Raw genomic sequence first — 12096 nt, 5'->3', positions numbered from 1 at the left:
AGAACTCACACCCACCTTTACAGCAGTGGAAACTGCACCCATTTTCAAATTCCTGGCATTGCGTATCTCGCACAAGCTCTCATGGTCCCAGAGCATATCTACACGATCAAAAAAGCTCACCAGTGTATCTGAAGGAAGCTGTTCTCTGCACCTCAGTACTCATGACCTCCTACAGTTGTGCAGTAGAGAGTATCCCAACGTGCTGTGTAACTACGTGGTATGGAAACCACACTGCAGCGGACATTAAGGGTTTATATCAAAGCCCAACCCATCACCAGCACTAGTCTACCAGCCATCAAGGACCTACGTACTGAAAGGTGCCTGTAACAGGCCAGCAAAATTGAAAAGGACCCCAGCCACTCTGCTCATGGACTGTTTGTCCCATACCCGTTGGGAGGAGGCTACGTAGCATGCACACCAGGAGCACTAAGCTCAAAAAACAGCAACTTTCCCCAAGCAGTAAGGTTGATCAACACCTCCACCCACTAACCTACCCCTTCACAACTCCACCTCCACTACCCTACCAGTCACCTTATGTACACACAGTCCTGTGCTGAATGTCACTTTATGTACATGCCATCAATCCACGTATACAAGATATCTTATGTACTGTATTTATATTTATTGTGTCCTTTATCCTAGTGTGTTTTTTGTGCTGTGTCGTATCTGTAGTAGCAATTATTTTTTTCTCCTTTACATTCATGTATGGGAAATGACAGTAAACAATCTTGAAGTATCTGACCCTCACTTCCCAAGTTTGCTGAATGGAAGATTGATGAGGAAGGAGAAGGGGGGATGTCTGATTACAGTCTGAGAGGGTGTAAAATATATGTCCCCCCCCCCCATGAATTTAACATTTAATACTTCCCATATGCTCCCATTCACACAACTACTAGCTTGAAAGTAAGATTTAAAGATTCCTTTTAACAGAAGATGTTGTAAATGATTTGTACGATTGCTCAGTTACACTCTTGCCTCTGTTCTCTGGATTGGCCCTCCCTGATACCCCTCCTCCTCCTCCTGCCTCTCTGTTGATTAGGGAGAAACTGGGCAAAACAATCTGAGTCCTCCACTTGACCTGAACAAAGCTGTGAAGGAATTTGAAAAAAAGTTCAAAGATAAGACAAAGAATGACTGGGCGAAGCGAGATTCCTTCACTGCGCATCCTGGAAAATATACCATGATTGAAGTTCAGCAGGGCTATGAGGAAGCAACAGTCATGAAGGTGGGTAATTGTGATAAGTTCAGATGTATTTTTGTTTGGTTTGACTTATAAAAGCAGCGTTGGGGAAGTGAGACTACAGGCCAGGCTAGGGTGATGTGTGTCATTACAGACATTTGCTAAGTCAACTTTGTCCTTGTCAAAAAATACACCAAAATTACTCAATGGTAACTGTGCAGAATGATAAGAATGGGCAATTAGTAAAACTGGAGAGAGAGAAAGGAAGGAAACTAGTTTGGCCCTTCATAGGAATGAATGTTTGTATGTACCTTGGACTTCTGAATTTATTAATAATATTGGAGTTCACTCATGAGGATGGGTGTCCGTAACTCCAGGGAATGCCTATATGAACGTAATGGAAGGCTTTTGTCAATTTCCATGTGAAAAGCCAGGTCAGTAATATTGTGGAATGGATCACTATACCACATCTGCACAAAGATAAATCCCTGCTTTTTTTTAATTGGAGACAGTGCTGAAGGAAGCAAAGGAGGGCCAAAGCTGCAGAGACAGGAGATGAATGAAAAGAAGATGTGGAACACAAGAGACTGCATATATTGAAATCTGGAGCAATAAAAAATCAGCTGTAGGAACTCAGCAGTCAAGCAGAGTCTATGGGTGGAAAGGAACTGTCTGTGTGGGTCAAAACTTTTTATCAGGATTCAACCTAAAACATCAACAGTTCTTTCTCCCTCACAGATTCCTGCTGAGTTCCTCTTGCACAAGGGTTCCCAAGCCTAGGGTCCATGAACACCTCTGTTAATGGTAGGGGTTCATGGCATAGTAAAAGGTTTGTTCATTGTAGGCAGAGTGATATCCCTGGAAAGGATTGGATTGAATAAGAGTTGGTGCACAGAACCTCCGTTTCAGCAGAGTGAGCTGGAAGTTTAAGAATAACCAAGGCACGGATGTTTGGAGAGAAAGGAACGATATAATGTTATAAAGTGGCGTGAAGGAGAGAAGGTTCAAGATTGCAAATGAAAGGCATAATTTACCACAGTATAGCATGGCAGAATTTGCCTTTAAAGAGATTAAAAGATTAAAGATTAGCTTTGTCACACATACATCACACATACATTAGTGAAACGTGTTGCTTGTGTCAATGACCAACACAGTTTGAGATGTGCTGGAGTCAGCCTGCAAGTGTTGTCATGTTGGTGCCAATGTAGCATGCCCACAACTTTCTAACCCAAAATTGTACACCTTTGGAACGTGGGAGGAAACCCAAGCGGTCACAGGGATCGTGTACAAATACCTTAGACAGTGGCAGGAACTGAATCCTGATCTGAAGCTGTGCGACTGTGCCACCTCGACACTACTGTGCTTCCTTTCGATCCTACAAGATGGATGTTGGGAGTGTGCTAGATATCACCATGGAAGAATCCTAATGCCAGGTCTTCTCTGATTGCAGAATGATGTAGTGGATGGAAATAGTGTGCGTAAGAAAGTCCAACCAAGCACTTTAGATAAAAACACCCAGCAGCTGATCAAATTGATCTTCAGCCACGATATGTTCAAGGAGCAGATGGAAACAATGAATCTTGGTAAGTTTCACATTCACTGGGAGGCGGGGATCAGGGCTATGTGTATGTGCCTGTCACGGACCAATGAATCAGGCCACTGAACTTCAGGGAAAGGTGCACCCATGGTCTTGCAGTGTTATGCTTGTGTCTCAGCATTCTCTCCACTTCCTGCTTTAAATTTATGGATGCTTACCCCCTTTTTGAGGTTCTGCTTTGTCTAAGAATAAATGTAATGTTACTCCAGCCCTTAGCTTCTGCCACAGGAAATTTGGCATGCCTCTGATGACTCCTGCTACTTTTCACAGCTGCATCGTAGAGAGCAGCCTATCAGGATGCATCGCAGCCCAGTCTGGTAACTGCTCTGCCCAGCAAGGGCAAGGATTTGCAGTATTGTGAATGTGGTTCAGTCCATCTTGCAAAGCACCTCCCCTCTATTAACTCCATCTACAATGAAGCTGCACATGCATAAAGAAATGCAAACTGAAAAAAAAGAAAATTGTACTACTTTTTCACTGAATTCAGTATAGTAAATATTATTCCAGACCCCATACTTTTGGGGAAGGATTCGTGAATTCTGTAAAAATAAATTATGTAGCCTAAGCAACTGTAACCCAGGAGTTGCCTGTACTTCCCAAAGTCACATTTCAGTGGGAAGTGGTATGAAGCTTGGGGATTGGGACCAAAACCATCAAGAGTAGGCCCAGTATTTTTTTGGCTTAGAGTGAGAACTGCAAATTTCACTGCAAGATGAATCAAGTACTGATTCACGAATCAGGAGAGGGAAAGCTAGAAGCAATGAGGAAAGTGACAGGTATGTTAGAAGGAGTTTGGGGTACAACTGAAAGATAAATGAAAAAGTGCCTTATTTGTGTCTGAAGGATACAGTAACCTTTATGTTGGGGGTTATAAATCTTTGGAATTTGATAGTACAGATGTTCTGGCTCTTGAGTTAATATGTTGTGAAGCAGGTAGATTTTTTAGACTAGAAGACATCGGGGTTATTGGAGGATGCTGGGACTGGGACATGTGGTAAGTGAATAGTCATTACTGTATTGGTTGGTGCAAGGACTGCATTGCCTACCTCTGGTTATGTTTCTTACATTACAAAACTGAGTCGTGGTACCCTAGAGGATCCTGTTTAATAAGGGGAAGTAATCCCATCTGTGTGAACAGTCCATTTGGCTCCTCTGTACTGAGGTGACCCAGCAGTGCAGCAGTTAGCACAATGCTCTACAGCACTGTTTGTAAGATCGAGGGTCAATTCCCACTGCTGTCGAGAAAGAGTTTGCATGTTTTCCCTGTGGCTGCTTAGGTTTCCTGCCACATTTCACAAGTAAAGAGGCATGGGATCCAAGGGCACCTTGCTTTGTGGATCCAGAACTGGCTTGCCCACAGAAGGCAAAGAGCAGTTGTAGACGAGTCATATTCTGCATGGAGCTCGGTGACCAGTGGAGTGCCTGAGGGATCTGTTCTGGGAACCTTACTCTTTGTGATTTTTATAATTGACCTGGATGAGGAAGTGGAGGGATGGGTTAGTAAGTTTGCTGATGACACTAAGATTGGAGGTGTTGTGTGGAGGGCTGTCAGAGATTACAGCGGGACATTGATAGGATGCAAAACTGGGCTGAGAAGTGGCAGATGGAGTTCAACCCAGATAAGTGTGAGGTGGTTCATTTTGGTAGGTCAAATATGATGGCAGAATATAGTATTAATGGTAAGACTCTTGGCAGTGTGGAGGATCAGAGGGATCTTGGGGTCCAAGTTCATAGGATGCTCAAAGTTCAGGTTGACTCTGTGGTTAAGAAGACGTACGGTGTATTGGCTTTCATCAATCATAGAATTGAATTTAGGAGCTGAGAAATAATATATAAGCTATATAGGACCCTGGTCAGACCCCACTTGGAGTACTGTGCTCAGTTCTGGTCGCCTCACTACAGGAAGGATGTGGAAGCCATAGAAAGGGTGCAGAGGAGATTTACAAGGATGTTGCCTGGATTGGGGAGCATGCCTTATCAGGATAGGTTGAGTGAACTCGACCTTTTCTCCTTGGAGTGACGGAGGATGAGAGGTGACCTGATAGAGGTGTATAAGATGTTAAGAAGCATTGATCATGTGGATAGTCAGAGGCTTTTTCCCAGGGCTGAAATAGTTGCCACAAGAGGACACAGGTTTAAGGTGCTGGGGAGTAGGTACAGAGGAGATGTCAGGGGTAAGTTTTTTTTTTACTCAGAGTGGTGAATGCGTGGAATGGGCTGCCAGCAAAGGTGGTGGAGGCGGATACGATAGGGTCTTTTAAGAGACTTTTGGATAGGTACATGGAGCTTAGAAAAATAGAGGGCTATAGGTAAGCCTAGAAATTTCTAAGGTAGGGACTTGTTTGGCACAACTCTGTGGGCTGAAGGGCCTGTATTGTGCTGTAGGTTTTGTTTTTCTATTCCAAATAGGGTGAGTGAAAAGTGGACATGGTGTGTTGGATACCAGAAGTGTGGCAACATAATCCTCACTCCCATTATTTGACTCAAATAACACATTTCACTATCTGTTTTCATGCACATGCAACAAATAAATCTATTTGAGATGGGAAGAATATTTTAGGTAGAGTCCTATGTGTTTTTTGCAAGCATGTGTATTAAGGTTTCTTTGTGGCACACTGTTTTACTGATGGTGAAGTTTTGTATCGAGATATCAGTTGAAGTAGATCCTGGCACAGATTTTCAGGACGAGAACAAAAAGGCTGCTCTACTGTGGCAGTGACTCTGTTCATTACTGCCCTACCAGATTTGAAGAAGATGCCTCTTGGGAAGCTGAGTAAACAGCAAATTGCCAAGGGGTTCGATGCATTGGATGAATTGGAAGAGGCCTTGAAGAGCCCCAACAATGCAAAACGGCTGGAAGAGTTGTCCTCAAAGTTCTACACCATTATTCCTCATTACTTTGGACGTAATCGACCCCCTGTGATTAATACTGCAGAGGTGCTCCAAGCCAAAAAAGACATGCTGCTGGTGAGTGTCACGCAAAATAAATCAGACTTTGCCTCGCTTTGATGAGACACTGCTGGGGTTTGTCAGTCTGGACACTGAGCACAGTAAAACTCTGATAATCTGGCATCTGGTTGTGTAGAAATCCTGCCATCTGACATCTGGCTCACTTGTTAATTTGGGATGCAGTCTGTGGACTGGGTGGGATCTGCACACCAGGGTTCAGAAACACGGGTGGAACACCTGCAGATTTCCTACTCCATTTAAACTCACGGGGTTTGTGAAAATTTTATTATATTGCTGATGACATGATATAATATAAATTTAGTAGTAGTAATAAGAGTCTACAAAATCTGCTAGTCTAGTACTACCAAGGCCACGCAGGTGCTGACGAAGGGTCTCGGCCCGAAATGTCGACAGTACTTCTCCTATAGATGCTGCCTGGCCTGCTGTGTTCCACCAGCATTTTGTGTGAGGTGCTGGAATATTGTAGTTTTACTGTTCTGCCAAAGTACATCAGTGTGGTTACACTGTCAAAAACAGAAAATACTGGAAAGTCTGGGTGCATATGTGGAGCAAGAAGCAGAGTTAATATTTCAGATTAAAGACTCTTCATTGGAGCCATCATAGTCGTGCAAGACAATATTACATGTTGGCAATCAAGTTTATTACAAGTGGTGCCCTTCAGGGTGCTTGGATATTGGCTCTAACAATTCCATTAGTTCATCTCAAATTAAATTTCACCTCCATTCTCTCTCAACTATCATCTAGCCACTGTTTCATTATATCTCTCAATGATAATGCACACTCCCCATCTGTCCATTCAACCCTGCTGAGTATAAGATTACCTAGCAACTGTTTGAACAACGTTGTGCAACTGTGTCCTTTCCCCACTGATATGATAGCAATTCAAGAGACACCAATCAATGAGGCAGGTATAGAGAACAGAGTCATTTATGAGGTATGAAACGTAAGAGTATAGAACATGGGAACACGCCCTTCGGAACTAATCATGGTTATGATAATCCTGTCTGCACACACACGATCTATATCCATCTGAATGTTTCTCTGTTTCTGTGTTTCTTGTGAATGTCACTATTTTCACTCATTTTGGGCCAGGCCAAGATCCTTCATTAGTCCTAATGAAGGGTCGCTGCATGAAATGTCTCCCTAGATGGCTGCCTGAGATCCACCGGCATTCTGAGTGTGTTACAGTCAATAGATACTGTATGATCTATCTCAGAGCAGCCACGACAATAATGAAAGCAGAATCCATCTTATGACCTCAGATATGACTTTGGTTTTCACTCAGTCTGGGTGATACTCGAGAAATTAACTCGTGATTGGGTTGTGAAATTGGAAATCACAAGATGGAGAAAGGCAGCCTCCTTTAATCGTAAATACCCCGTCTATGTATGACTGAGCCAGACAATCCGGAGGGCCCCAGTTCTGTCTAGGGACTGTTTCTAGCCACAGTAGCACCAATCAAATTCGTTGATGTTAAGATGTGTTCATAGCGACAGGAGATGGTTCATCTCCACAATTAGAGCAGCAGGGTGCCTCACCGCACCAGAGATGTGGGATCAACCCTTATTTCAGTTGCTGTTTGTGTGGACGTTTCACATTTTCTCTGTGACAGCAAGGGCTTCTTCCCATGTTCCACAAACATGCAAATCGATGGGTTAATTGCCCTCTGTAAATTGCTAATCTGGGTGAAGGTGATGGGAATGTGAGATTCGTGTGTAGGATTTCTGCCAAAAACTCTGTTTTTGTCCTGCACTTCTCTATGGCTGTGTGGTCCTTTGTGACCTGTGGGTCTTGGCATGCTGAGTTGTCATTTAAGCTGCCATTCTTGTCTCAGAGCCAGAATGAGGCAGTGCTGTCGGGAGGGGCTGCAGAAGGAAAAGCTAAACACAGTGAGGATTTCTAAAGAGTCAAGAGCATGTGTTAATTTGTAAAATGTTATCAAATCCTCCCCAGGTGCTTGCAGATATTGAACTTGCACAGAGTCTCCAAGCAGAAAAGGAGCAGAAGCAGAAGACAGAAGACGTTGAGGTGCCAAACCCCCTGGATGAAGATTACAATCTGCTGAAATGCCAGCTCACTCACCTGTCCCAGACTACTAATGATTTCAAGGTAAAACCAGGACATCATCCTCCATCTGGAGAGCTGCCTGTTCCCTGCAAAAATAATCCCACCTCTCCCTCCGAAATTATCATTCCTCCCTGTCCCCTTCAAAATCACTACTCACTTTCACCCCAAGAATTACCCTTGCTGGGTATATTCAAGGAAGTTTTCGTAGAATCGCAACACGAGAAAATTTGCGGACGCTGGAAATCCAAGCGGCACACACAAAATGCTGCAGGGACTCAGCAGGTCAGGCAGCATCTATGGAAAAAAGTAAAGTCGACGTTTCAGGCTGAAACCCTTCAGCAGGACTGGAGGGAAAAATGCTGAAGAGTAGATTTGAAAGATGGGGGGAGGGGAGAGAGAAACACCAGGAGATAGGTGAAACCTAGAGGGGGAGGGATGAAGCAAAGAATGTCTGCAAGTCCAAAGCTCGTCTCCAATGTTGGGAGGAGGTTTAATGTTGAGAGTAGAGGTTTTGGGGACAGGTAGTGATATGAGGTCATGCAGACTTGCCTCTCTCCTCCTCCACTCATACTCTCCCCCCACCCCACTCACACCCATTCCTGTGAATCAGGGTGCTGTTTTGAATGACCTTCCAAGGTCACAGTTGAATCCCACGATGAATGACTAGTGGCTTCCTGGCGTTCAGTGTTCTACTGGAACAAGGAAATAGATTCCAAAAGAAGTTTGGAGCTTCCTTGGCGAGGTGAGGAGCAGGGAACCAAAGAGGAGATAGAGAAATGGGCTGATGACAGAGCAACTTCAGAATGACCACGACACTGGCATACAACCCACTGGGGCTGTGGTTGAATGGGGTATCTGCCTGGCTCAGTTCTAGGGGAATCTCTGGGTCTGGAATTGAATTCATTGCCAGAGATGGCTGTGGAAGCCAAATCATTGCGTATATTTAAACCGGAAGATGGTAAGTTCTTGAATAGTAAGGGCTTCAAAGGTTGTGGGGAGAAGGCAGGAGAGGGTTAATAAATTGGCCATGATGGAATGGCAGAGCCGACTAAAAGGGTGAATGGCCTAATTTCCTCCTGTGTCTCATGGTTGCTGAGGCAGTTGCATTTTATACAGGTTGTATGGTGAATCGGCAGTTTTGGTATCAGCACGAGTAACCATCTGACACCACAGTCTCTGAAGCCATCTTATTGAAGGTACATTGATATGGTGGTGGGGAGAGAGGGGATTGGTTTCATTGCCAGCTGCAGGTAATAGCGCCCCAGATCATTAGTGTTTCTCTTTTTCCAACCCTTCTGGATCTCTGTGTCCTTGCAGATTGTTAAGAAATATGTGGATGAAACTGGTTCCAGTAATCTGAAGGTTGTCAACGTCTGGAGATTGGACCGGGAAGGAGAGGTGAGCTTATGTGGAGTGGAGGAACCTAAATCCTTCCTGAGGCAAGTGCTGCTGCTCTTGCTGTGAAGTGTGTAGTGGGCTGGCTGAGGTCATAGGCAACTGCTGTCCCTGTGGTGGGGGCAGAGAGAAGTTGTGCAATGTGGAAAATCAGGAGGGTTGCCTTACTTGTCTCTAACACCACTTACTCCACCAAAGGCTATTAGATTGGCCAGAGCTAGATCCACAAAGAGTTTATCACCAAGAGTAAGAGCAAGAAGAGCAGCATCATCTTTTGCTCAACATTACCTGGAACAGAGAGCATGAAGCACGATAGCACAGCACAGGCCCTTCAGCCCATAGTGTTGTGCCAACCTTTAATCTTACCTTAAAATCAGACTTGTGAGACATGACCTGCCCCTCACAAACTACCCTTAATCACATTGTGCTTCTCATAAATTTTGTCTCTAAGAATCTTCTCCAATAATTTGGCCACCACAGAAGTAAGATTCACTGGTTTGTAATTACCAGGAATATCCCTACTACCTTTCTTGAACAGAGGAACATTTGCCACCCTCCAGTCATCTGGTTACTACTCCTGTAGCCAGTGAAGATGCTAAACTGAACAATTAGCAGCAACCGGGGGCATGTTGCTGAGGGAGCTGACTCTTGGCTCCCACGTTTGGTCATAGGCAGTTCTGAACGCCTGGAACCAGTTGGATCTGGGCATCAGTGCGCGGTGATGTCCTTGCACTGCAACCAGCACAAGTTCACTCTGTTCCTGTGTTCCCAGGCCGAACGATTCAAGGCTCACAACAGCATCGAGCACCGTCGTCTCCTGTGGCACGGGACCAACATCGCCGTTGTTGCTGCCATCCTGAAAACCGGGCTGAGGATCATGCCGCACTCGGGGGGGCGTGTCGGCAGAGGCATCTACTTTGCATCGGAAAACAGCAAATCAGCAGGATACGGTAACGGCACCGTCCACACTGCCAATCGCCTCTTTGATTGTCATTAATAGAGGTGGTGAGACGGGGCCATTCTGATCATGGACTCTGGTCCCTAACTCCTCTCTCTGTCCCCAAAACCATCCCTACAAGCTTAGAGAAACAGCTAAACCTGTGCCATGATTTCAACAGAGATCGCTCTTCAACACCATCTTGACCAGAAGTTCATGATGGCTTGTATTTTTCTTGCCAGTAATTGTACAAGCAATTAAGGAGCTGTAGTGTTTTTAACTCCCTTGACCCTCTATCCGTTAAATATTTCTGTGAAGGAACAGCAAGCTGCTTTTCAATTACACTTACATAGTCATGTCATCTTTTTGAACTGCATCATTCCAATCTCCATCTGTCGACTTTGCAACTCTTATTGTGTATAGTTACCCTCTTCACTGTATTCGTGCTCATCAGTTACTCCTGCTTTATCTGGTTAGAAGATATTATTGTTTGGTGAAAAGTAACATTGTACTCTGAGACTGGTGTTTCTTTTCGCAGTTGGTTTCACATCCAGCAGGGAAGGCATCATGTTCCTGACTGAAGTGGCTCTGGGGAATGTGCACTACATTTTCAATGATAATTCCCAACTGAGGAAACCTCCCATGGGCTTTGACAGCGTTGTTGCCCGTGGCATCACCGAACCAGGTATGTACAGCCCATACTTTATAGTGGCTGCCCTTCTCAAACTACACGCACCACGCACACACATAGGCATATACACGGAGGTGCATGACACGCATACAGACACAGAATCGGCAGAACCCTCTTTTGTAAGTGCTCCTCACACCCAGTTTTCCCTGGATTTTGCCTGCGTGACCAATGATGTCTTTGGATGCACTTCAAGTGGCCGGTTTATGTACAGGTAGTTCAGTGGCACAGCTGGTAGACCCACTGCTTTATAGACCCAGTTCAATCCTAACCTCGGGCACTGTCTGTGTGGCGTTTGCATGTTCTCCTTATGACTCGGTGGGTTTCCTCCTGGTGCTCCAGTTTCCTCTTGCATCCCAAAGACATGGTTAGTAGAGTACTTGGCTGCTGTAAATTACCTCTTGTATGCAGGCGAGTGTTAGAACCTGGAGGAAGTCAATGAAAATGTGGGGAGAATAAAAAGGGACTAAATGGCTGGTTACACACACAAAATGCTGGAAGAGCTCAGCAGGCCAGGCAGCATCTGTGGAAAAGAGTACAGTTGACGTTTCAGGCTGACACCCTTCAGCAGGACTGAAGAAAAAAAGATGAAGAGTAAGATGGTGGGGGAGGGGAGGAAGAAACACAAAGTGATAGGTGGAACCAGGAGGGAGGGAGGGGTGAAGTAAAGAGCTGGGAATTTGATCAGTGAAAGAGATACAGGGCTGGAGAAGGGGGAATCTGATAGGAGAGGACAGAAGGTCAGGGAAGAAAGGAAGTTGGGAGGAGCACCAGAGGGAGGTGTGATTTGTAGGTCAGGAGCTAAGTTGAGAGAGGAAAATGGGAATGGTAACGATGGGGGCATTACCAGAAGTTTGAGAAATAGATGTTCAAGCCATCAGGCTGAAGGCTACCCAATGGAATATGAGGTGTTGCTCCTCCAAACGGAGAGTGGCCTCATCGCGACAGTAGAGGAGGCCATGGACTGACATGTCAGAATGGGAAGTGGAACTAAAATGGGTGGCCACAGGGAAATCCTGCTTTTTCCAGCGGACTGTAGGTGCTCGGGGAAGAGGTCTCCCATTCTACATTGGGTAACATCAATATACAGGAAGCCACACTGGGAGCACCGGATATGGTAGATAACCACTACAGACTCACAGGTGAAGTGTCACCTCACCTGGAAGGACTGTTTGGGACTCTGAATGGTGGTGAGGGACGAGGTGTAGGGGCAGGTTTAGCACTTGTTCTGCTTGCAAGGATAAGTGCCGGAAGGGAGATCA

The 12096-nt window shown here is 45.1% G+C and overlaps 1 protein-coding gene across 1 annotated transcript in view; it reads left to right on the top strand.

Annotated features, from left to right (window-relative positions):
* parp3 (poly (ADP-ribose) polymerase family, member 3) overlaps window positions 1-12096 on the top strand; it is a 37384-nt gene that overhangs the window by 22578 nt on the left and 2710 nt on the right. Inside the window, exons 4-10 of the mRNA XM_073072559.1 lie at window positions 1040-1225; window positions 2631-2763; window positions 5521-5744; window positions 7701-7856; window positions 9132-9212; window positions 9982-10159; window positions 10685-10831. Of these exons, the coding sequence (XP_072928660.1) occupies window positions 1040-1225; window positions 2631-2763; window positions 5521-5744; window positions 7701-7856; window positions 9132-9212; window positions 9982-10159; window positions 10685-10831 (1105 nt within the window). The remainder of the gene's footprint in view (window positions 1-1039; window positions 1226-2630; window positions 2764-5520; window positions 5745-7700; window positions 7857-9131; window positions 9213-9981; window positions 10160-10684; window positions 10832-12096) is intronic.

The sequence above is a fragment of the Hemitrygon akajei genome, chromosome 19 (genome assembly GCF_048418815.1).
Source record: "Hemitrygon akajei chromosome 19, sHemAka1.3, whole genome shotgun sequence".
Taxonomy (NCBI): domain Eukaryota; kingdom Metazoa; phylum Chordata; class Chondrichthyes; order Myliobatiformes; family Dasyatidae; genus Hemitrygon; species Hemitrygon akajei.
This window is presented reverse-complemented; position numbering and strand designations above follow the sequence as displayed.